Here is a 26,823-nt window from a genome sequence, read left to right as displayed (position 1 = left end):
TTGCACTCTGTGCCTCTCCATGCATGCAGGCAGTGTGCTGTTGTGCAGAAAAATGGCATTGTGGGTGGAACCAGGGATGTGGGCACAGCAGTATGGGATGATGAGGTCGGCATTACAGGTGACCTTAACACTCATGGAGTGATACTGCTTCCTTTTGCAGTATACCTCTTTGGATGCCTGGGCGTCACCAATGCCAATTGGGTGCAGTCCAGAGCAGCACTTACATTGGGCATGTGGGCTGCTGTATAAAAACATGCCTTCATGGCATTCACCTGTGCCAGGGTGGTGGACAGGGAAATGTTCCGGAGACATGGCACAGGAGTGCTTCCAGCACCTGCACAAGCACATTTGAAAATGCAGGCTGGGACATGCCATTCAGCATGCCCACGGTAAGATGGTAGGTGCCAGTTGCTAAGAAATGTAGGAACGGCACAAGTTTCAGCAGCAAGGGTGAGGCAGTCCTAATGTTTATCCGGATCTACATGTCATCATGGATCCGAGGGAGCAGCTCTGGAATGGTCTCCCTATCAGCCGTTACAGGGTGATCAGCTGGTTGTCAGTTAAGGTCCAGGGTGAGGGCCTGACCCCGGGTATCTGTGCCCTGTACCATGTGCTGCTCTTCCAGCGTGTGCAGCTCAGTCCGGTACAGGAGCAGCTGCATGTCCCAGTTCGCAACAGCTAGTGGCAGCATGGTGTTGTGAAGTGTGTTTGAGGAAGGTGTGGGCTTATGTACCCTTTCTGAGTGGATTGGGTGTACCTGTGTTTCAATTTCCATCACCTGTATGCATTTACCTCCACCTTTTAGGTGGCGGTAACTGCACTGTGTTTTTGGTGGAATTACTGCCCATTTTTGGAGATATATTGGCGGTATTTCAACTCACGATTCGGCGGAAATACCGTTTTGAATCGGGATGATAATTTCCTCTGAGGGAATTAGCCCCTAGGCTAATTCCGCCAAATATTGGCGCTAATTCTGCCAGGGCTAATTCCTCTACCACTGACCGGCTTAAATAGACATTGAAGTCGGTCGGATAGGACAGCGAGCTCAGCGCTCGTTTCTGACATCTGCTACTCATTCGGTGGTATGGTAAAAGTGGCAGTAATTACGTTACAACCACTTTTACCATATAATGCCGAACTTATAATGAGACCCACTGCCTTGATTTCCAGGACCATTTTCATCATCCTTCTTCCACTTCCATTGGAACTCTCCCTCAGCTGGTTCCCCGGGCCAGTCGCTGGGTTCCTTCTCCCCAAGGTCTGGTTTACAGACATGTAAACACGTAACATGCTTTTAGCCTCACACCTATTTGTCATGCGGGTCAACTGGCATTTGGTAATTACGGCCCGCAATAGTCAATTTCAGAGTTTGTATGTCCCCTGGCGTTGGATAATGGCGGCTCTCAAAGGGATAGACCATTCCATGATTCGCATCAGGACTACATGGATTGTCTGGATTACCGGTTTGATATGCGGACCGGTCAGCGGTCCCGCTGAAGGCACAATAAAGTTTACAGTTCATGTCATCGAGAGCGTCTGGATTGACGGTTTGATGTAACGTGGACACCTCACTTGATCACACTGTGTCTGATCTGCTAGAATTAGAAGACCGATTCAGCTCACACTGCCCACTACTCACAATGAAAAGAATCCCTCTAGATATTGCCACATACTATCAGTGAACATGCATGCACTGGGCATCACAAAATGTCTCTGGGCTTACTCCTGGCAATATCTTTACATTTCCATGATCCCTGCGAGTATTAAAGACTCATTCTATGATGTCATTTTCTGTGATGTCACTGATTTCACTTCATATTGAAATTAGGGGGCCCCCACACTTCTTGAATCAAGGAGCCTTAAACCAACCTGGAACACACTGATGCCAGATGGAATGCAGCTGCCGAATTAAACCTTTAGGACATTTCATATGTGATTTGATGAGCACTGTGATCAATAATGCCACTCGTGATGTCATGCAGTGACAACAATTATATGATCAATGTTGTAACATCTAACGTTCACATACTTCGCGATGGAGTTAATAGTTTTTTCGTTTGACAAGTTCCAATGGAAGACTTGAGACAGGACATGGTTTTGTGTTCTGGATGGAAGTTTCCTATTTGGGAATGACTCTGGAATATTTTTTTAAACACCTGAATCCAGAAATGGAGTTAATGCAAGGCACAGTAGATTCAGAGGTGATTTGCTCCACCTGAAGGCAAAACAAGGCCATGACGTCCACTTGAAGCATGAACACAGTCTTTATGAAATCCCAGCAAAGCCACTGGCCAGATCAGATGTTAGTATGAGGTGCATGCAACAATGGTGAACCTTTGAAATCCACCTCAACATGGCTGCTCTGGTGACACTTTGTTGGACACCTAATTACTGTTCCATGCCAGTAGCCAGTAGCAGAACAGAAGAGCGAACATGAAGCACACAGTGCTGAAAACTGTGGGGAGGAATTTCGGGGGTTGAAAATGCACCCTTGCCTCCCCACGCCCCAGTGCACTGTCACTGGAGACCCTTGTGACCCAAGCAGAAAGGACCACTCGTCACTCAGGTAGCATTCTATGGGCTCTCTCCATTCCAAGAAATGGTATCAGGTAATAAAATTGCGGCAAAAATGTTGCTGGTAAAGAAAATCTTGCTGTGGTTTGACCCGGTAACGGTGTACCCTTCATACAATTTAAGGAGAGCAGGGGTTGCGGGGGGTCCCCTGCTCCCCTTAAATGGTATAATGGGTCCAGGGGTTGCGGGGGTGTCCCCCGCATCCTTTACATGATTGTGGTGGCAAAACCACTGCATTTTTGCCGCAATATTTTATATTCACAGCCATTTTTGCTGCGATTTTAAGACATGGAACCCAAGAAATGGATACTGGTGTGTGTGGCACAACCAGAAAGCTCAACAGCCCTTTCTGTAGTGGGGGAGCATGCTGTGCCCATTGTGTGACTGCAGAAGTTGGAGGAAAAAACGTACTAAAAAGAACAATGCATAATAAAACTGCTTAATTGGCTGATTTTTGTTATATTGTGTAACGGGTGACTCAAGCATCCACATACGCTGGCCAGAGTTCTTAAGCTACCCTAATGCTACCCTAATGCGTGGACCTTATCATCCGTCCCTTATAATAAGCCTACAATCAGGACCTCCTGTCACCTTTCGCATATCACCCAAACCATGAGAGTGGAAATAAAGCTCACACAGTATGCACCACTAGCCAGACTCCAAGACTGTAAGTGATCAACCTCCCCACCTGACTACATAAGTGCCCTTGGTAATTTTGGAGGGAAAGAGCACCTAAAACATCATTCAATCGCTATTAAACATTAAAGAAAATATTATAACAACACCACAACCATGGGGTGTCATTACAAGCCTGCCGTAAGGTTACCGGTACCGTAGTTCCCAGACCGGCAGACTACGCAAACCTTAGCACCGGCACGGTAATGAACCATGCTGGTGCTACAGGCATCCCCATTCCCATTGAGCCCTATGGAGCTCAAATGGGAATGGGGATCAACCGGCTTCGGCACCTGCAAAAGGGCAATTACCGGGTCCGGCGGGGCCAGAATACCCCAGTAATTGGCCATTGGCGGGGGTCGGATTTTTTGGGAAGTTTGGCAGCAGGCTGCCAGTTTTACCGGCATGGCTACTGCCAAACATCTAATGAGGCCCCATGTCTCTGAATTCAAAAATCCAGAGGCCGGCTCTACCCACCTGTTAACGGCAACATTCATTACACAGTGAATGTTTTGGAGAAGAGATAGCTCCAACACCAAGCATATTGCCTTGAAAATACATTGTGCCTCATTCAATGTAAGGCGGTGCAGTAAAAAAGTGGCACAACCGAATTATAGTGACTTTCCCAGCACCACCATATTCCGAGTTTAGAGGGAAATTGGAGAAAAACCTCCAGCACCTGGTTGGAGGCTTTTACTACACGTTACCACCACAAATGAGAGCAATTGCCACTGGCTAATTTACCGCCAGCGATAATTCCTGCAAAGCCCCATGGAGTCTCCAAGATTGCGAACTAACACCGATTTACCATGAATCTTAATTTGGCATATTTACCACCACTGGTGGTGACGGTAACGGAATATGGCAGAATTACCAACCGTTATTCAGTCATAATCGTATTGGGACCTGTATAAGCACCAGTTGGGGCTCAGACCCCCAAAAAGCATATAATGTATCCAGCTTTTTTGGAAGCAGAGCAATCTGTGCCATTAAGAGGAGCTCTGGAGGGCTAACATATGATCCTGTTGTGATAAACAAAGCGTTTCAGGCTTTTTATGAGAGTCTCTGTTCTGAGTCGCATGTAATCAACGATGAGGCAACTTTACGTTATCGAGAGGAGCATGCCCTACCATGTTCGTCAGCCAAGGAGAGTAGAACTCTTGATGCTGATTTGATATTAGATTAAATTAAGAAAGCAGTATACAGTCTCAATTTGCAGAAATGCCAGGACCCAGATAGTCTATCAGCAGAATTATACAGAGTGATGCCAGATGGTGTCTTTTGTCTACTGTGGAACATGTTAAGAATATGGAAGAGCAAGGGTACACTTCCACCTACACTTAGACATGCCACAATATATGTCCTTCTAAAAAAGGGTAAGCCACCATAGGACTATAAGCCTCATAAACACTGACAGCAAGTTCTTGTCACAGGCCTTGGCACGGAAGCTGGAAATGGTCCCGCCAAAACTGGTGAACATGAATCAGAATGGCTTTGTCAAAGGGCGACACTCGGTGACAAATATGCAGAAATTATTATTAACACTACTTGAGGGCAACAACTTGAAGACTGGTGTCGCAGCAATCTCTTTTCACGACGAGAAAGCTATTGACCAGGCCCACTGGGATTTCCAATTCTTGGCTCTAGAAAGCATGAACTTTGGGCCAGAATTACTGAGCTGGGTGAGACTCGTATACAAAGGTCCAACTGCAGTTGTGATGACCAGCGGTATATGTTCTGCAAAATTCGATGAACGACAGGGCACCCGACAATGTTGTCCACTTTCACGCTTGCTGTTTGTTCTATAGTTGGAAATACTGGCAGCTGACATCAGAGTGGTCGACAGAATTAACGGTGTCCCATTTCATGGTGTTATGCAGAAATTGTAGCTATATGCTGATGATCTGCTGTTGGTATTACAGGACCTTTCATCTTCGATACCCTCACTGATGGATCACCTTGAAAGATTCAGCCATTTTACAAGATTCAAGATAAACTGGCTCAACTCAGAAGCTATGCCTTGTTCCCACTTGTGCTAAAATCTGATTTATTTGACAAATTATGGATTCATGTGGTGCCCAATTAAAATGTTGTATCTCAGTTTGGCTAACTAATGACATAAAGGACTTGATGGAGACTAATCTGAAAATGGCTGTAGACAGATTGTCAAAAAGTACATTGGGGTTTATGTCTTGCGGAGCTCTTCGCAAAAGGTAATTTAATCATTCTTAGCAGGTTTCAAATTGATGGCTGAGAAGAGGGCGAAGTCAGAACAACATATAAACAGACATATAATCGATTGTATTTTTTATTAATGTCATGGAGATAAAAACTATTGATCTGAATATTCTGCCCATAATTCATATAGGACCACTTCAGTGGATTAAGGGACTCAAGGGGCCTCATTACACGGATGGCGGTGGACCAAGGTGCTATTAGCACCTTGGTCCATGTCGGTAAAATACTGGCACCGCCTTGGTGGAAAGGGGAATTACCGCCCTATTCCAAGGTTGGCGGGGCGGTAATTCCCCCTTCCACCATTGCCCTTCCCCATTCCCATTTTTGCCCCATAGGGCTCTATGGGAATGGGGAAGGTGCTAATTACGGCACCGCAAATTGCGGTACCGTAATTAGCTCCCTGGTCCCTTTGCGTGTTGGTTTTTAAAGCCTGCAAAAAGCAGGCGTTAAATTCTCCAACCTGCAAAGGGACCTCGTAGTAAGGCGGTAAGGATTTACCGGTACCGGTAAAATACCGGTACCGGTAAACCCTTACCGCCTACCGTGTAATGAGGCCCAAGGTGTCTGTTGCCAAAACATTCTATGGTATTACGCTGTTGTGCAAGCTGTGCCAATAGAGAAAAGACTGAGGCACAGAACTCGCTCTGTGTGAAGGAATTCACGAGGAAAGAGGCTGTAACTCTCTGAATTATATAGTATGGCAACATGCAGGGATAGAGAATTTCAGTCAAGTATAAAATGTATTAAATGGATTTAAGGTGCAATGAAACTAGAAAAAGTCTAGTTAATAAACCTAAATGCATTAAATTTAAAAAACATGAGTCGATTAAAGTGCATTAAAGTCAATTAAAGTGCATTTAATCTGGAATCAATTAAGGTGCAATGATTCACATTAAAGTCAATTAAAGTGCATGCAATCTATGATGCGTTCAATCTGGAATCAATTGAGGTGCATTGAGTCAACTACAAGAACTGGGGACATCATGGATGGAACACCAACATGTCACCCAAATGGATCTTTAAATTAGTAGTTTCAACGGTTGGATAAATCTAGTCTGCAACGACTGATAAAGGTCTTCCTCAGGACAAAGCACTCAAATAGAAAACACACAAATTATCACATTCAAATTGGTGATGGCTGATGCTGTTTGTTCTTGAATAGCTCTATTCTTCAGTCAGCAATTTTGTGATAAAATGCAAAAACGCATTCATGGTCTCAACCCAAATGGTAGAGCTCAGTCAAATAATGTTTTCTTTCAAATGTCAAGCTCAATCCCAAGGACAGACATTAATAAATTGATCTGTCTGTAAGAGCCAGAGGTGTCTTAATATGTCGAGAGTCAATATTCGACTATCCACATGGGGGGGCCAAGGCGCAGTCGAATCGTGAAATATTATATTCCCCTCGCATTCTCAAACCGCCGGTCGGCGTAAGAGCGGACGTCAATGATTCGGTCCGATAGTTTACAAAAGGCTTGATGAGATGGGATTCTCTCAAATGTTCACTCAGACGCAAAGTGAATGCTTTAAAAATGACGGCGGCCCCTCAGATCACATCCATCAGGAGCATGATTCCCCTCTCGCCAACCAAGTCTTTGATGAAGAAGTTGGATGGTTTGATCCAGGCATTTTTAAGGGATCTCAAACCTCCAAGTTTGAATCTGTGGAAGCTGCAGCTCCTGCGTGACAAAAGGGGTCTGGCCATGCCTAACTTTACACAATACTACCTTGCTTTTATGACCCGCCACATACTGCCTTTCATGCAAGCACCTTTTTATGAGTGGACAGTGACAGAGGCAAGTTTGGCCGGCCCGTTAGAACCAACCGCTTTACTGGCTACGAGGATGACAAGAAGAAGGACACCTCTGTTCTTACGTAATTCTTACGCACATGCTGGCAGGAGATGTCTAAGTTGTTGAAAATGGAAGCACTCGTTGCATGTGGGGCTTGAATATGGTTGATTCCCTCTATCAAGATCAATAACAAGATGCTTTCTGGCCGAAACTGGTACCTACGAAGGATTCGGTGAATTGGTGATTTATTTCGGAATGGGTCATGGCTATCCTTCCAGAACCTGTGGGACATATATGACCTCAGAGGCTGTACAAATGGGGAATTCAGGTCCCTTAGGTCTGCTATACCATTAGGAGAGTTCCCAGAGGATGTCCTGTATGGGTGCTTTACTCACCTATGTGAATAGGAGCATGCAGCTTTGTCTGTCTATAAACTCTTGAATGCTTCATCAGAATGGACTAATCAGCTCTCACATAAATGATAGAGCTGCCCTACATCTGAAATGATAATACCCAGATGGGATGCTCTTTGTAGAAACATTCCTCATATGTCTATTAATATTGGTAAAAGAGCGAGGCAAGTCAAGCTTCCGAATAGGGTATCTGGACACCAGAATGTCTGTGCAAACAAGGCCTCAGTACATCCAATGCTTGCTGGGGGTGTAAAGAGAAAATAGGTTAGTTAGAGCACACGTTGTGGAACTCGTATAAGGTGAAGACCTTCTGGGGTGAGATCTGTAGCATTCTGAACATGGTTCTTGTAGTGGATATGGAAATGACTTTGCAAATTTAATTTTGGGAGAAGATACCGATCTGGAGGATCTGTCCAACTCGCAGGGCTCCCTAGGGCCTCTATGATGGCCAAGAGAATTATTTTGCAAAACTGGAAATCCACCACTTTCCCCAGCAAATCCATGTGGCTTCAGGAGATGTATTCCCTCTCCAATATTGACAGAGTTGCCCTTTAATGTCAGAAGAAAAGCACAGCGTTTGTTGATATATGGGGTAGATTTCTCAAGATTGACTTGGAGTAACTCATATCTGGTGTATTTTCTAAAGGGGTGTTATTGTTTTTTTACTGGCAGTACTGATGATGTTTTCCTTGTATGTGATGCTATTCTGTTTAGGGCAAATATTTTAAATTTAAAAAACAAATGTATCAAGTTATACATGAGGGAGAAACGTCTGATGGCCCTGGATGGGAACACACCTGTTATAACTGTAAGCTTGGCACCAAAGTCAATAAACCTGATAATAAATGAAAGGTCAGATTGCTGACCGAATCCACAGAGACACAAAGAACTGCAGGGAAACCCTCTGGGGAAGAAAACCTTGGAGATGAGCAGCACAGATGGGATCTTGGGTCTCACGTTGCTGTAATCCTCAGTAGGAGATCTAGCTCAGCAGGACTTGCAGAGTGCGTACTTGGGAAATCACAGCACGGGATTGGGAAACTGAAGGTGATGCAGAACGGGTGTGGGAAACTCGGGGCACAGGAAAGTGGTGAGAATATAAATATAAATCATAAAAGGATGAGGCATATGTGTTCATTGTTTTGATGTATTGCGTAAACAATGATGGTCCCAAACTCCTGTGCAATACGAGTTCTAATAGTCAGACTTCAGTGCTTACCTTGGCGCTCTGCTTCCCTTTCTCCTTCTGTTTCTCGTTATCTTTCGCTTTCCCGCCTTTTTTAGGAGATTGCGACTTTCCGCTTTCCACACGAACCTCTTCAGCTGGCCAATAAAGAGTCTATGAAACCAGAAAATAGGACACAGCGTGGAGTATAAGAACCAGTTAAAAGCTGAAAGACAAATATCTCTAGAATACCAAGTCCCAAAAACATCAAGATACGCGGCACCTGGGATGCTTGTGATATGGGCATAGCAGGAGGCTGCACGCCGCTGAACCTGACCAAGCAACTAGGGTGGTTTTGACTCCTTCTTTTAAACAAACAGAGTCACCCCAGACCCACAATGACGAGCCTGACCAAGCAGCCAGGGTAGTATCAACTAATTGATGAAACTCACTGTGTAAGCCCAGACTACACCTTGATGATCCTGACCAAGCAGCCAGGCATTGAACTCATGCGTAAACTCACCGAGTAACCTCAGACGGCACACAGAAGAGCCTGGTCAAGCAGCCAAAGTTTGAAGTAATTCATGAAACTCTCGGAGTAACCCCAGATTACCTTGACGAGCCTGAGCAAGCAGCCAGGGTAGTTGGAACTCATTTATGAAACTCACTGAGTAACCTCATGTCACACATTGACGAATTAAGATCAGTGGTCATTATAAGCTTGACAAAATGCTATTTGATTGTATGCAAAGCAGCCAGGAACCTTCATAGGTGCAGTTTGTTCCCTCCCCTTTTTCATATGGGTGTTTCGAGAGAGTAGAATAGGTGTTCATCATGCTATCAGAAAATAATGTATATCATTATTCTAGGTTTTGATAATGTGCTTTACTCAGTAAGACTATTATGATGTTCCCATTACGATTACAATATATATTGGAAGTTATCATTAGAAATGAATATGGTAACATTTTCAAATGAGCAAGTTTACAATGTTGATTCAAATACATAATTTCCTTCTTAATAGCTTCTTTAGCTGAGCATACACACAACTGTAACACTTAAAAGTGTTGTGCTCGGATTAAAACCAAAGATCTGTTTCTTCTGTGAGCACCAAGGCATTGTTTAATTTTACGTGCTGGCCCTTCACTGCACAATCAATACTAATTTTTAAAAACTAGACAATGCAGTTGTAGATCTTGTAGCCTGTTCCTGTAGTCCATTACAAGGTCTGTCAGAACTTCAATACCCCTTCAGTGCCTACCCACACAGCCATCTTTGTCCCATGTATAGACAATGGGCCTCATTACGACTTCGGCGGTAGCCATGCCGCTATTGGCGGCATGGCTGCCACCGAAATCGGGTCCGGGTTCCCAGAATGGGGAATTACCGTGCCATTCCAAGTTTGCAGGGCCCGGTAATTCCTTCCTCCCGGAACCCGGGCCCGGACCTTCCCCATTCCCATCTGAGCCCCCATAGGGCTCAATGGGAATGGGAGAGGGTGCAAACAACAGGCCAATTACGAGCGGCCGGTTGTTTGCTCCCTCTTCCCCTCGCGGGACCCAGTAAGCATGCCTGGTTTGACCAGGCGTTACTTACCGGGTCCCACGAGGGGAGCTCGTAATGAGGCGGAACGGGTTTTATGGGTCCGCCTCCTTTTGCGGAGCCCGTTAACCCATTCCGCCTCACTCGTAATGAGGCCCAATGTGTTCACAGAGTGATAGTAACACTCCTGCAGGACACATGCAATGGCAATGTAAGTCTCCAAAATACCAGGCCTGTCCTTACCTCAGTGAATTCCTCTGTGTCCCTGGTGCTCTGATTCTACGTTTAACCATAAAAACACTGCAACTCTTACACTTCCCTCCTTCAACATATGTGTGATTTTCCTCTGGTCATGCTGCTGTCAGCAAAGGCTGAGGTGGCTTCAGCAAATTAGTACCTGTCCACGCTACTCTCACCGCAAAGAGAGCAACAAAGACAAAGAGAGAGAGAGACAGGCAATGAAAGAGAGAGAGAGTGAAAGAGAGAGAGAGCGGATGTGAGAGAGAGTGAGAAAGAGAGAGAGAGAGAGAGAGAGAGAGACAGGCAATGAAAGAGAGAGAGAGAGTGAGAGAGAGAGAGCGAGAGAGAGAGCGAGAGAGAGCAAGAGAGATAGATCACTGTATGATATTCCAGGTAGAGCCAGGGACATTGGGTACAACGTCCTTTCATTGTCAGTAGCGCTCTTGCCCTCGTAGTGTAGCCGAGGAATTCTTCTCGCCAATCTACCGAACTAGTTGATACAATGAACAACCAGAACAATTGATTGGCGGAAAGATGGAATGCCAACGAAGAACCCAGAACCGCATGGAACAGGATACTAGGACGAGACGTCTTCTCAAGGTGTACAGGCAAGACCCCCAGACAACTGCAAGAAGAGCAACAATCACAATGTGCAATTCTATGCCAAAATGCAGACATCAAGAGAGAAACCAACCACTAACCTGTGCAGTTCTTCAGAGTGTCAGAATATCCCCAGGAAGGAGAAGAAGTAATGTGGAAGTGTTCATGGCAAACCCAAATACGAAATGACACGGAATCAACCAGAAGTGAAGGCAAAGCAGAAAACAAGAGGCGGGTCCAAGCAGATGTCCAAAGAGCAACACCTAACCCGACGGCACGAGGATGCCTAACGGTACATTTAAGGCAGTCTCTAGTCCGTGTACCAGTGGTGCAAAGTTCCAATGCAGGAGTGGAAACCATAAGCGGGATACAGTACAAAAGCTGGCCGGCAAGGTATAGTAGGTCCAGTGGCGGTCCGAGGTCGAAGAGCAGGGCTGGCAGCAAAAGTACAAAGGAGTAAGCAAGGCAGATCCGGTGGCGGTCCGAGGTCAGGGAGCAAGGCTGGCAGTAAAAGTACAAGGGAGTAAGCAAGGCAGGTCCGGTGGCAGTCAGAGGTCGAGGAACACGGGGAAAACAAGGCAGAAAAGACAAGGCAAGAACCTGGATACGAGGAATAGCAAGCCGCTAGAATACAAGATTCAGAAGCGCCGGCATAACGTACAGGCGTGGCCTAAATAGGAATCACATGAGCACAATACGTCCTTCAGCGTGCACGGTGAAAACTGAAAGCCGTGAGAGGACGCCATCGTCTCCATGCCAACTTCCACGCTACCGGCAGACGAGGTTTTAAAGGGACCGTAACCACCGTTCGTAGGCAAGTACGTGATCCATAAGTATTAGGTCTCGTGGAAGCCGTAGAAGCCGGATAATTACGGCGTCCTAACACCGATGAGTTCTGCCAATACTTGACAGTTTCCTTCCCCAAAGAGACCCCCACCTTCCGAGATTTTCAAAAACGGGACAACAAAACCGGGGCATGTATGTTCTCATATGGTTCCCAGGTGCGATCCTCCGGACCATAACCCTTCCAGTCAAAATAGTAGTGTCTTTTACCGTTCCGAACCTTGGTGTCCAAGATCGCTGAAACCTCATACTCCACAGGAACCCGAACCCTAACAGGCGGAGGATGAGAGGGGAGACGAGTATCATGACGGCACGGTTTAATCAAAGACACGTGGAATACTGGGTGAAGTTTCCACGAACGCGGGAGAACCAAACGCACCACTGCCGGGCTAATGACATGCGATATAGCATATGGACCGACAAAACGTGGGAGTAACTTCCTCTGACCAGGCAGGCGTAAATTGCGAGTTGATAACCACACGTTCATGCCCGGGTGATATACCGGAGCGGGGGTACGATGCCGGTCTGCATAAAGCTTGGTCCTGTTTTGAGCCTCCACCAACTGTTTTTTGACCTGGACATGGGTGCCGGAAATGTTCCTAACACAGGCAAGAGCAGTAGGGTTATGAGTCGGCAAATCAGGGGCAAGAGGCAAGGAACGTGGATGTTGTCCATAAAGGGCAAAGAAAGGAGAAACCTGTGTAGCATTGTGGAGCGAATTGTTATAAGCAAATTCGGCCATTGACAGTACAGAAAGCCAATCGTCCTGGCGCTGAAAGGTAAGACATCTTATATACTGTTCCATAGTGGCATTCAGACGTTCGGTCTGCCCATCCGTCTGAGGATGGTAGGCACTCGAAAACCGAGCTTCAATACCTAAAGCAGCTGACAAGGCTCTCCAAAAGCGTGAAGTAAACTGAGGACCGCGGTCGGAGATGATCAGAGAAGGAAGACCAAACAACCTAAAAACGTTCCGCAGAAAGAGATCCACCAGTTTAGGAGCAGTAGGGATCCCCTGACAAGGGACAAACAGTGCCATTTTAGTAAAATAGTCGATGACCACCCAAATAGTGTCAAAACCTTCCACCACAGGTAGTTCCACAACGAAATCCATGGAAATGGAGGACCAAGGGCGATCTGGAAGAGGCATAGGTTGTAGCAAACCCACGGGTTTGCCATGTGATGTCTTACACTGAGCACAAACCGAACATGTATTTATGTAATCAGTGACATCCTGCAATAAAGATGGCCACCAACACCATCTTTTTAGTAGATCAACAGTCTTCCTAATACCTGGATGAGCAGCCAGAGACGAATCGTGACATAATTGTATAGCAGTACGTCGTGTCCCCGGAGTAGGCAGGAATATTTTACCCTGGTTATAGGGTAATGAATTTACGATCTCCAGTCTGTATTTGGCTACTTCTGGCGGATCGTTTCGAAGCCATTCCTGTATAAAGGACTTAAGTGACGGACGTAAGGAGCAACCACACACCACCTGAGTGGGTAACAAAGGTGCACCAGTGGCGTGAGAGGATTTGGCGGGTCCATGTAGACGAGAGAGAGCATCCGCTTTAGAATTCTGAGAACCAGGACGATAGGAAATAGTGAAATCAAACATCGAAAAGAACTCATGCGAAACAAGCATGCCGTGCAGTAGTGCACTTCACTGAGTGAAGAGCCAAGAGATTCCTATGATCCGTGAACACCTGGATAGGCACTCGAGAACCCAACAAATGATGCCTCCAAACCAAGAATGTGTCCCGGATAGCCAACAATTCGCGCTCCGTGATAGTATAATTCCTTTCATAAGGCGTTAACTTCCTCGAATGAAAGGCTACTGGATGTAAACCTGCATCATCTGGGCAATGTTGAGACAGGATAGCACCCAAAGCGACATCCGAAGCATCAGCCTCGACTATGAACGGTTGGGTTGGGTCCGGATGCTGGAGCACAGGTGCTGAGATGAAGGCGGACTTCAGGCAATCAAAAGCCTGTTGAGCTTCCCCATTCCAATGAAAAGATATCTTAGAGCTAGTCAGAGCTGTAAGGGGACAAACAATGGCTGAAAAGTCTTGAACAAAACGTCTGTAAAAGTTTGCAAAGCCTAAAAAGGATTGTAACGCCTTCAGATTGTTGGGAACCGGCCAATCCAGAATGGCAGAGACCTTAGATCTGCTCATCTTAACCCCTTTGTTGGTGATGTTATAGCCAAGGAATTGAACCTCTTGTACGTGGAAGAGACACTTTTCAAGTTTAGCATACAGATGATTGTCCCGCAGACGTTGTAAGACTCTACTGACATGAACAACATGGGTTTCATGGTTGGGGGAGTAGATCAGGATGTCATCTAGATAAACAATCAAATATTGATCCAACATGTCATGAAAGACTTCATTGATGAAGAACTGGAAAGTGGCTGGGGCGTTATTTAGACCAAAGGGCATTACAGTGTATTCGTATAGACCGTATTTTGTTTTAAAGGCGGTCTTCCATTCATCCCCTTCACGTATGCGTACAACGTTGTACGCCCCACGTAAGTCTAGCTTAGATAAGACTTTGGCCGAGCCGAGCTGATCGAGCAAGACTGATATCAGGGGAATTGGGTATTGGTTCCTGACCGTAACAGCATTCAAGGCCCGATAATCAATGCAAGGGCGAAGATCTCCCTACTTCTTCGGAACAAAAACCAGAGGTTCAAGCTGCCGGAGAACGCGAAGGCCGAATGAAGCCTGATTTAAAGGATTTGTCGATATATTCTTTAAGGATGACATCCTCCTTGGGTGTCAACGAATAAATCCGACTAGATGGTATCTTGGCCCCTGGAACCAATTCTATAGGGCAATCAAAAGGCCTGTGGGGAGGAAGGATTTCTGCCCCACTTGCGTCAAAGACATCCAGATATTCTCGATACTCTGGGGGTAATTGAGTGTTAATAACAGCCCCTATCGTGGAGGCAGAATCCATGAGTGCATGGCTTGGGCTAGAGGTTTTCTGAACTGATGTCAAACAAAACTGGTCACAATGTTCTGAAAGGAAGCTCACTTCCCCCGAATGCCAGTCCACCACGGGGTTGTGCAGTTTCAACCAAGGAAGCCCCACGATAACTTTAAGCTGTGGGGCGGCAATCAGATCAAATGAGATTTCTTCAGTGTGCCCACATTCCGTCCTCATGACCAAAGTAGCAGTACGCTCAGTCACAGGACCAGAAACCAGGGATGAGCCATCGACCGCATTCACGACCTCGGGGCAGTCTTTGGAAACAATCTGTATACCCAGCTCTCGAGCGTAAGCACCGTCAATATAGTTACCCGTGGCACCTGAGTCCAAAACAACTGGAACCACCCGCCTACCGAGGGAGGTGGAAGCAAGAGTAACAGATAAACAGTAGGGTGTAGACATGAGGGGGTCACTGGAAGAACCACCTGGCAACTGAACCCCCTCTATTGCCGGGCTTTCGCGATTCCCTGCTTCTTAACAGGTTTCTTAGTGCATGTTCGTAGTAAATGATCCGATGACCCACAATAGAAACAAAGGCCATTCTTTTTTCTGTGTTCCTTTGTTTCTGCTGACAAAGGTCCCCGCAATGCTCCGATTTGCATTGGTTCTGAGGACCCGGTGGCAGGAGTGGAAGTGGTGGTCGTAAGAGGAGGAAGCAGCCTCCGTTCCCCCCTTCTCTCTGCTTGTCTAGAGTCAATCTGCAGTACCAAGTCAATCAACTCAGGGAAAGCGGTAGGGATTACAGGTACTGTGGATAGAGTATCTTTAAGGGAATCAGACAACCCTTTATAAAATAGGGATGCCTTCTTCTCCTCTGGCCAATTACTTTCGGCAACCATTTGGTTAAAATTGGCTAAGTAAGCCAAAAGGGTAGAAGTCCCCTGCTGTAAGGCCAATAATTGTAAGTCGGTGGCTTGCGTGGCATACCGCGTATCAAAAACCCGACTCATAGCCTCAATCAAAGCGTCACAATTGTACAAGAGGTGACTGCCCTCTTCCAGTAGTGGATTGGCCCATGCCGCCGCCGTACCACCCAAGTGTGACAACAAGAAGGCCGCTTTTGTGGTTGAATCCGGAAACGAGGCTGGCCTACATAGAAAGTGTAACCTACACTGGTTAAGGAAGGTTCGGTAGGCCTTAGGGTCACCTAAAAAACGCTCTGGCGGAGCCAAGGGAAATTGAGCAGTCATGTACACTGGCCCAGTGTCAGAACGGGCAGGAGGTAGCCCAGAACCCGATGCCACAGCGGGCGAAGGCGCCCCGGCACCGGTGGGCTGAAAACCAGCCTGCAGCTCATCAGTGCGTCTTTCGGTGGCAGCATGAGCATTAGCCATTTCATTGCGTAAATCCGCCACCAGTTGCATGATGGCTGTCAAATACTCATTGGCATCCATTTATATAGATGGCTTCTGAATATGTCAGTAGCGCTCTTGCCCTCGTAGTGTAGCCGAGGAATTCTTCTCGCCAATCTACCGAACTAGTTGATACAATGAACAACCAGAACAATTGATTGGCGGAAAGATGGAATGCCAACGAAGAACCCAGAACCGCATGGAACAGGATACTAGGCCGAGACGTCTTCTCAAGGTGTACAGGCAAGACCCCCAGACAACTGCAAGAAGAGCAACAATCACAATGGTGCAATTCTACACCAAAATGCAGACATCAAGAGAGAAACCAACCACTAACCTGTGCAGTTCTTCAGAGTGTCGGAATATCCCCAGGAAGGAGAAGAAGTAATGTGGAAGTGTTCATGGCAAACCCAAATACGAAATGACAAGGAATCAACCAGAAGTGAAGGCAAAGCAGAAAACAGGAGGCGGGTCCTAGCAGATGTCCAAAGAGCAACACCTAACCTGACGGCACGAGGACGCCTAAAGGTACATTTAAGGCAGTCTCTAGTCCGTGTACCAGTGGTGCAAAGTTCCAATGCAGGAGTGGAAACCATAAGCGGGAAACAGTACAAAAGCTGGCCGGCAAGGTATAGTAGGTCCAGTGGCGGTCCGAGGTCGAAGAGCAGGGCTGGCAGCAAAAGTACAAAGGAGTAAGCAAGGCAGGTCCGTGGCGGTCCGAGGTCAGGGAGCAAGGCTGGCAGTAAAAGTACAAGGGAGTAAGCAAGGCAGGTCCGGTGGTAGTCCGAGGTCGAGGAACACGGGGAAAACAAGGCAGAAAAGACAAGGCAAGAACCTGGATACAAGGAATAGCAAGCTGCTAGAATACAAGATTCAGAAGCGCCGGCATAACGTACAGGCGTGGCTTAAATAGGAATCACATGAGCACAATACGTCCTTCAGCGTGCACGGTGAAAACTGAAAGCCGTGAGAGGACGCCATCGTCTCCATGCCAACCTCCAAGCTCCCGGCAGACAAGGTTTTAAAGGGACCGTAACCACCGTTCGTCGGCAAGTACGATATCCATAAGTATTAGGTCTCGTGGAAGCCGTGGAAGCCGGATAATTACGGCATCCTAACACCGATGAGTTCTGCCAATACTTGACATTCATCACGTGATGACATTTAGTGTATTTTTTTGCCATGATTTTTATAATGAAAAAAACTCAACTAATTATTTAGTGGGGGGGTTAGATAAATATATATATGGGGTGTGGGTGTTCGGGAATTGATAAAAAATGAAAGGGGATGGAGGGGTTTGGAGGGGGCGACACCCCCCAAACCAAAAATTCAAATTCAATGAGTTTTTTCGTTATAATATCCGCAGGGAAAAAAACACGAAATTGGATCCTGTGATGAAATGACATGGATCCGGCCATTGTAAGCATTTTTTGGGGCCGTGGGCATGGACATCTTTTCCCCCGCCACTGTATTAAGGGATCCACAATATCTGGCCACCCACCTTGTCGGGATCACAACCCATAGTTTGATATGCTGCCTCACAACAATCAAAATAAGCATGGGTACTCCCTTTCAGTCCCCTTACCCTCTTCCTGCTGGCTGAAATCAGAATGATAAATAAGTAGCATTTCAAGGGCAACATTAGCAGTCTACGACAAGGGGACTTGTGTTGTAGCATAGGTACAAGAGGTACACGGGCCATAGTATAAATGCAGGACACAGGTCATATGAAAAAGGTGCACAAAATACAGAATAGACAACTCAGATTAGCTGCCTCACAGAATGCAAAAGTACTCAAGGATGAATAGAGAAGGCCAATTGGAAGCAATGAGAAAGCTACACATGCCATAGCATACCTAGCGGATTAAGATTAGAAGCTACCATGAAGGTGTCTGTATCCAGAGAGGCTGAGATTAGAAGAGTCGCATGGGTTTCAAGTGGTGTTGCCATTAGAGAGTAAAGGAAAAAGTGGCTGTGGTATGCAATACATCAAAGCTCACTATTTTTCTAGAGGAAGCAACACTATAGCCAGTGAAACCATGAGCATGTTTTTAAAGATCATACCCTGAGAACAACATTTTGAAAGGTTTAGGGACTGACAATTTTGAAAGGTTAGGCCATACGAGATTAAATGAGATGCCCAGGATCATACATTGGTTAAGAGGTGAGGTTGGGATTTAAACCCAGTCTGCAATGTCTGCACTATGCCTCTTTCATTTCCAGTTCTTACCATGAAGTAAAATGGTGTCATTTTATAGGAAAGTACACACATCATATAACCCAACATGACAATATTTAAAAACAAAATGGCATAGAAGCGTATTATGGCCTATATAAAAAGAAAGATTAGGTGATGGGCTAAACAATGCTGCCAGCATGTGAGAAGGCAACACTTTTCACAGAAGACAGAACTGTAATGTCTGTGATATCATGATTTGACCAGGATCACTGTCGCTTGCTGGAAAAAGCCAGGATACAAACATGAACACTTTGGCTCCAAGTCTTGAATATCTACTCCCATCTTCGAGGTAATCCCGAGTCCTGCAGGCGGGAGGTGACGTTCCCGCCAGGTCTGACCTGGCGGGTTTACCACCGCCCGCCTGCAGGTGGACGAGGGAACACCGGCACCATCTCGTGATGAGTCCATAGGACTCAATGGAAATGGGGATTTACACCATTCCGCCTCCAGAATTCCTGGGACACCGGGGTTGTAATGCCCCGGTAATTCCGTGAATCACAGAGGCGAAATGGTAATACGAGTCTTGCGGTAACCAGGCAGTTTTACTGCCTCGGTTACCGCCAGACTCGTAATGAGGCCCAATGAGTGGAGAGTACAGAGGCAATGTGAGGTAAGTAGCTAAATTACAAGTACAACAGAATTAGTTTCACAACGGTAATAAATAAAGGAAGCTGAGGTGTAAGTTAGTGTTGCTGGGCAAAGAGCCAGTCTTTCACTTTGGATCTGAATGTCTAAAAAGAAGGTTCGGCTCTGATAATAGAGGTTAGAGCATTCCAGTGCTTGGCTGCTAGCACCGGGAAGCTGGCTCCCCCTGCAGTTTTCAGTTTATACTTGGGGATTTTGAAGCAGTGTAGGTATGAAGATCTGGTGGGTCTCAAGGGAAAGTTCCTCGAGAATTTGTCAGTGAGGTATTTGGGGGCTGTGTGATGATTATAGTGCGCAACAGGATTCTATCTCGTACTGGAGCCCAATGTGTGTCCCGTAAGATGGCATACATATGATTGAAGCTTGGAATGTTCAGGGCAGATCTCAAGGCATTGTTCTGCAGAACTTGTAGTCTGTTCAGATTAAGTTCAGTGGTACCAATGAATAAAGTGTTTCAATAATCCAGCTTGGATAAGATCAGGGCCCTGGCTAGTGTAAGGCAGCTGAACGTAGACAAGAAGGGTTTGCATGCATTGATTAGTTTGTTGGTATACACTGTTGTGAATGCTGTAGTATTAACTTGTTTTTTGAGGGAGAGAGTGGAGTTTAAGTAAACCCCTAACGTTTTTACTTCCTTGGCAACTTTGATGATTTTACCATCGATGTTAAATGTTTTGTAGCGTGAATCAAGTCTGTTCAGGCGCGCTTGTGAGCCAACGATAAGGGGTTCCGTTTTATCGTCGTTTAGACAGAGGCTGTGAGCCACCACCCAAGCCTGTATTTCCAAGTAAATCTCATTTAGTATTTTGCAGTCTTTGTCGTAGCACCCAGTGAGTGTAACGAGGACCTGGGTGTCATCCGCGTAATTCGTGTAAGTGACTCCCATGTTATCAAGACGATCAAAGAGGAGCTTAGTGAAGATATTATAAAGGGTGGGTGACACGCAGGACCCCTGCGGGACTCCACAGTAGATAGGTTCTGGGTCAGCAAACACTGTGGGAGCAAAGACTCTGGTAGTTCTGTTAGATAAGAAGGATTGGATCCAGTTAGTGGCATTGGGAGAGAACGCAGCAGCCATGGACAGGTGTTTGGTCAGGCTCTGATGGTCAACGAGATCAAACGCAACTGATAGGTCCAGCAAAAAGAAGGATAGCCAGGTTTCCCTTATGTTTGGCTTCATCCATTTGGATTTTTAAATCCAGGAGGGCAGTTTCTGTGCCGTGCCTCGGTCTGAAACCAGACTGTCGCAGGCCAAGAAGGTTGTTATCTTCCAGATGTTTTTGAATTTGAAGACAGGCTGCTCTATCTAATATTTTTAAGAGAAAGAGACTGTTGTTATAGGCCTGTAATTGGTGGGTATGTTAGGGTCGAGGTTGGGTTTTTTGAGAAGAGGCATGATCCAATCCTCTTTGAGATTGTTAGTGACTGAACAGCTGTTAAAAGAGGAATTAATTAATGCAGTGATAAATGGTGCTAGGTCTTTTGCTCCATCCTTGATGACTGAGGCTGGGCAGATAGCTCCCCGGCATGGTGAAGGTTTAAGCCCCATGATGATATTTTCCACTTTTATTGTGGTGACTGTGGAGAAGAAGAACGGCTGGCACGGTGAGGGTTGGGGGCAGGTGGTTTGCGTGAGGCAGCACTAGGAGCTAAACTGTTCTTTTTTGTCTTGATTTTAGTTTGAAGAAGAGCTATTTTGTCTGACAAGGCTTTCTGGATGTTAGCACACCAGGCCTTGTCCTTAATGCAGACTTCTTTGGGAGGGTCCAGGTACTCAAGATCCCTGAGAATGGAAAAGAGCTCTTTAGTGCGAGATTTTGGATTTTGGATTCTAGCATAATAGATTTCTCTTTTGGTATTGATAATGGCAGCTTTGTACGTGGTGGCAGCGATGGAGAACTTTTCCTTATTTACGATTGAACGGGTCTTTCTCCAGTTGGCTTTGGTTGATCTTTTGGCATTGCAGAATGCTTTTAAGTCGGCTGTGAACCACTTATTTAAGTGGCCCGCCGGTTTGGCTTTTCTAAGTTTGAGAGGGGAAATTTTGTTGAGAGCTTGTTCAATGATGGTGTCGTTGTACAGCTCTGCCAGTGAAGATGGATCCATATCTGGATTATAGGTTGAATCGGTGATAGGCCGAAGCAAGGGTAATAAGTTGGCTAGGGTCATGTTACGATTATTTCTGGATAAGGATTGAGAGGCCAGGGCCATGTTAGTGATAATATGGGCATCCTTCTGTATGGTGAAGGTGATGCAGTGGTGATCAGACCATGCACAGGGTGTGTTGTTAAGGACAGTCATAGAGCAGTTTAGGTCTGCTAGCCAGTCCAATGTTCTATCCTTGGTATGGGTAGGTCCGTTGATGAATTGTTTGAAGCCAAGCTATGTAATGGCGTTGTCTATATTAGATGCATTAGAGTCATTCGGGTCCTGAAGACTTAAGTTAAGATCTCCCAGCAAAATAATTTGCGAGCCTGGTTTGGTATTTAAAGACAGGTAGGTAAGCAGGAGTTTAACTGAGAGGAGTTCTGCTGAAGGGAAGGATGCAGTTGACCATTCCCTTAGGTTCAGGTGTGATTTGGCTATAAAGGCCACTCCACCACCTTTGCTGGTGCCTCCGTCAGTTCGGATGATTGTATAATTATGTCTTATTAATGTCTGATTAATGAGTAAACAACTTTTATTATGTATTTATGACATTAAAAAACAATGGCTCTCGAACATTGGTATCTCTTATGGATTCACATACTTTGAATAATTCCCCATCATCGGGCTCGGAATCCTCAGTATTTGAAAAGCAATATAAACATTAAGAAGAATTTTAATATACAGTCTATCACTTTCATTTTGTCCCATTTCACCCTGACCAGTGGGCTGACTCCACCCCAGGTTCATGTCTAGATTCCCGAAGACAAATTGTGTAGCTTGAACTATTTTGTGTGTATTGTGACATACCCTTCAAGTTGGAAAAAGGTGAGTAGCAAGTGAATCTATGAAACCCACCTTCTCTAGAGAACCATAGTTACAGGTACGTTCCTTGTTTTTTTTCCTCCAGCATTGGATCTCTCATAGGTTTACATGCTTTTACACACAGGGAAGGCGAGAGAGGCTATGGGGCCTTACTTTAGCAGAAAAGATGCTGGAGCAAAGCCTGTCCCGCCACCATCTCTATCCTGGTGCCAGAGTTTAGGCAGTAGTGTCTTTTACATGTGTGCGTCGTCTTTCAGGCAGCTGCTCTACAGATATCCTGGAAGGGTACCCCAGCATGGTAGGCAGTAGTAGGGGCTCTGCTTCTGGTACAGTAGGGAATTAGTGCACCAGTGAGGGGTCTACCAGCTGTGTATTGGCAAAATCTGTTGCAAGAGTTCATCCTCCGTGCTGTAGCCTGCTTGGAGAGCGCATGACCTGTGTAAAGAGGAAGGCAACCAAAAACCAGAGCAGTAAAAATAATCCAAAAGGTCAAATAATCATTGCACTTCCTTGCAAGGGAAAACAAGGTTTATTACATGCAAAGAGGTCTCAGACGGTCCTGTAGAACTGAACAAACAGCTTGTCACTTCCCAAGATGAACAAGTTACTCACCCCTGGTAATGTTCTTTCGACTAGATGTTCCTCCCACATATTCCTTAGATAGCTTCCCTTCCAACTTTACCTGCTTCGGAATTCCTTTTTTCGACAGAGGGCACTGTGCGTAGATGCAGTCGTCTCGATGTACCCCGAGGGCCTCCATCTCGAGGTTGATGTAATCACAGGTATATATAACAGGCGCATTGCCCGTTAGCTTCAGTTCTGTTTTTTCGCCTTCTTCTCACAGGATTACCGGCATTATAGTGTCCAAGACAGTATCAGACAATGATGGAGCATAAGGTGTAATGCACAGAAATTCTACTGCAGTGTAGGCTGGGAGGGGCGATGTGGAATACGTGGGAGGAACATCCAGTCAAAAGAACGTTACCAGTGGTAAGTAACTTGTTCTTCAAATGGATTGTGTCCTTCCACGTATTGCTCATATTTAGATAGACTCCCAAAGCAGTGTTAAGTTTTGGAGGAGGGAGAATACATTTTCTAATCATGAAATTAAATCTAAAGTTTGTCATGGATGGAATGTAAAACCGGTTTTTAAGAAAGGGAAAAGTGGGGGTCCTCTTTGTGTTTTATAGAGGGGCCTGAGTCTGGAGGACGAATTTATACTGCAGAAAAAAGGGGTGGACTCTGGCTGCCTCTTCCTCTGAGACACTAACAGGTGTCGCACTGGCATACATGAAACCAAGTCTACACTGGTAGGACTTGTATTTCTTATAGTAGAACCCAACAACAATTTTTCACAGGTGCTAAAACTTCTTTATTTAACACACACCAATTTTTTTTATAATAGATAGACAAACTAAAGGTCTACTTTCACAAATTGCATTTCCATTATATTGTATCGGCATATAATGTCAACAACACATGATTGTTAATACAACAAGGTTATCAAGTGCAATATTACTGCTCATGCACTGAAAAAGAGTCGACACTCAAATGTGTTTCCAGCTATGTAACAACGCAGGTGTTGATGGTGGGTTGTTCTATAGCTTTCCTCAGGACTGTAAAATGAGAAGGAATCGAGTAGTCTTTCGTGTGTTGCTCAGAACAAACTGTGGATAAGGAACAAGAAAGGGAACGTGTGTTGTTTAAAAGGTTCTACTAGATAAGTAACTAAAAAGCATGATGCAGTGCTCAGACATACCTGTCTTCAACAGTATTTTGTCTCAGGGCAAAAAGATGTGTGGGGAATGGCGGATCCGAGTGTGCCAGACCAAGTAGAGATCGTTCTCTTGAGTTGCAGAAGAGGCATCCACTACAACATGTAGGACACAGCATTTTCAGTGCATGAGCAGTAATATTGCACTTGATAACCTTGTTGTATTAACAATCATGTGTTGTTGACATTATATGCCGAAACAATATAATGGAAATGTAATTTGTGAAAGTGGACCTTTAGTTTGTCTATCTATTATAAAAAAATTGGTGTGTGTTAAATAAAGAAGTTTTACCACCTGTGAAAAATTGTTGTTGGGTTCTACTATAAGAAATACAAGTCCTACCAGTGTAGACTTGGTTTCATGTATGCCAGTGCGACACCTGTTAGTGTCTCAGAGGAAGAGGCAGCCAGAGTCCACCCCTTTTTTCTGGAATGTAAAACCACCTTCCCAAATCCTCCTTCCAGGCCTGAAGACGAATCCATGCAGTAGTGTTTTGTGAATGTATGAATAGTAGACCAGGTGGCTGACGCACACATGTGCTTTATCAGCACCCCTCCTTTCAAAGCAGAAGACATAGCCATGCCTCTTGTGGAGTGAGCCCTCAGGCCTTCTGGGGGATCCTTTCTTGCAAACCTGTAACATCCTATAATGCCTGGAATTATCCATCTGGATAATGTTTGTTTTGTGACCGCCATTCCCAATTTGTGTCCGTTGTACCCCACAATGAGTTGGTCATCTTGACGTATTATTGCCATATTTGAAATGTAAAAACAAAGTGTCCTTTTTTGATCCAACCTGTGTAGCCTTTCCTCCGCCTTGAGAGGATGTGGAGTCAGATACAATGTTGGCAAACAATCTTCTGAAATATGTGAAAATCCGACACAATTTTCGGAAGAAATGTAGGCTTAACCCTTACAACAACGTTGTCCTTATAAAAAGCTGTAAACGGTGGTTTACTGGATAAGGCCTGTAACTCGCTCATCCTGTGGGCTGATGTTAAAGCGACTGATAAGGTGGTCTTAAAAGTCAGCAGTCTCAATGGACATGAGTGGAGCGGCTCAAATGGAGTGCACATAAGAAACTTTAGTACAATATTCAAATCACAAGCAAACTTGAAATGGTGAAGGAGGGAGCACATTTGTGAGCCCCTTTAGAAATTGTATAATCAATGGTATTTTTAAATATGAAACTTCTTCCGACGTGCATTTGAAGATCAAAAGTGCCGCCAAGTACTCTTTAATGGTTCCAATCTGGAGCCCCAGATTTGCCAGGTGCAATAAGAAAGACAACACCATAGGTGTATCACATTGAAAAGGGTCCATATTATTTTCCCTGCATCAACTGCAGAACTTGTTCCAACGGCAACGGTACAAGGACTTTGTTGCTGGCCTTCTGGCTGAAAGCAAAATCTCATCACATCACCAGGGAGGTCCCAATCCTTATATTGCAACCTCTAAGGAACCATGTGTGAAGGTTGAGTGCCTTGACCTCTGGATGGAGAACCCGACCCTACTCTTGCGAGAGAAGGTCCTCTCTTTGTGACAGACAAATTGGAGGGCAGATGGACATGTCCAGAAGGTCCAGGTACCACGTCCTCCTGGCCCAAAACGGAGCAATTAGGATCATGGATTTCCTGAACTTTCTCAACCTCCTGATGACATGAAGAATGACAGGGACTGGAGGAAACGCATACAGAAGTGGAAACTCCCAGTCCACTACGAACACGTCCCCTAGAGCTCCTCTTGGGGGAAATGCCCTGGAGCAGAACAGTTTGCACTTCCTGTTGACACTGGTCGGGAACAGATCCACTTGTACTCAGGGGTCCTCCGATCCCACAATATAAAAATCATAATATAAAAAGGAGCACACACCAGGGAAGAAGCAACTCTGTTTATTACAGCTGGGTGAACACAAATCAAACAGAACAGTGGACTGGAACTGATTGATGAGAGCTGACAGCTGGGCATGCAGTGAACAATAATTTTATACAAGAAATACAATATTTAAGAAAGTAGACACAGTTGTAGCTCAAACTTTCACATTTCTCATTGGTTCCCAGGGCACTCATTGGCTAGGCTACGTCATATCCTATCCTCAGAGCTGACGTATGTTAGTGGAGCGTGATGGGAGCTAAGTTATCAACCGTTTCCCAACTCATCGCCTCCCCATGTGGCGCCACATCTATTCTCACCCCTCCCAGGAACAGTTTTTAATTAGTAAAATAACATTTCTGCTGACCGTCGGGACTTTATTATACTGCCGTTGGTCAGCACCATTGCAAAAAGGTACACAAGACACCCAGCTTCTGGTGGGAAGGGAGACATACACACGGTAGCTGTCGGATGTTGTCCTTCGCAAACCTTGTGTTGGATGCTCTGTAGGCTGGCCACCTCCCAGGGACATAGAAATGTACTGTTTGATTGGTCCTCCCAGGAACGCCACTCTATTCAGCTTTCCATTCCCATGACCACCTGCTGATGTGCACTTGTGGCCATGTGAACGGTTCTCTGGCTTAGGTCCACTTCCCCTCCACCCCCAAGTGCCCACAGGATTGTCTTGCCGCCCGGTTATTACATCACCCAGTGTTGTCTTAGCTGCTTCGATCTGCCCATGATGTGCAGTTTGATCTCTTTGATCCGTTGTGTGCTGATCATGTGTTCAGAGTCGGGTTCCTGGGCAAGGCCCGACCTGGGGACATCCCTGTTAAATGTATTTATCTGGGATTTTTTCTATATTTTGTTCTGATGTACGTAGGTTTC

The 26,823-nt window shown here is 45.5% G+C and overlaps 1 protein-coding gene across 1 annotated transcript in view; it reads right to left on the bottom strand.

Annotated features, from left to right (window-relative positions):
- The window catches only part of LRRC43 (leucine rich repeat containing 43), a 679,247-nt gene that overhangs the window by 387,152 nt on the left and 265,272 nt on the right, over nucleotides 1-26,823 (bottom strand). The window contains exon 9 of the mRNA XM_069619596.1: nucleotides 8,913-9,032. Within this exon, the coding sequence (XP_069475697.1) occupies nucleotides 8,913-9,032 (120 nt within the window). The remainder of the gene's footprint in view (nucleotides 1-8,912; nucleotides 9,033-26,823) is intronic.

Source organism: Ambystoma mexicanum, chromosome 10, assembly GCF_040938575.1.
Source record: "Ambystoma mexicanum isolate Mex_15411 chromosome 10, UKY_AmexF1_1, whole genome shotgun sequence".
NCBI classification, from domain to species: domain Eukaryota; kingdom Metazoa; phylum Chordata; class Amphibia; order Caudata; family Ambystomatidae; genus Ambystoma; species Ambystoma mexicanum.
The sequence above is the reverse complement of the archived record's forward strand: the minus strand, read 5'-3'. Positions and strand labels throughout refer to the sequence as shown.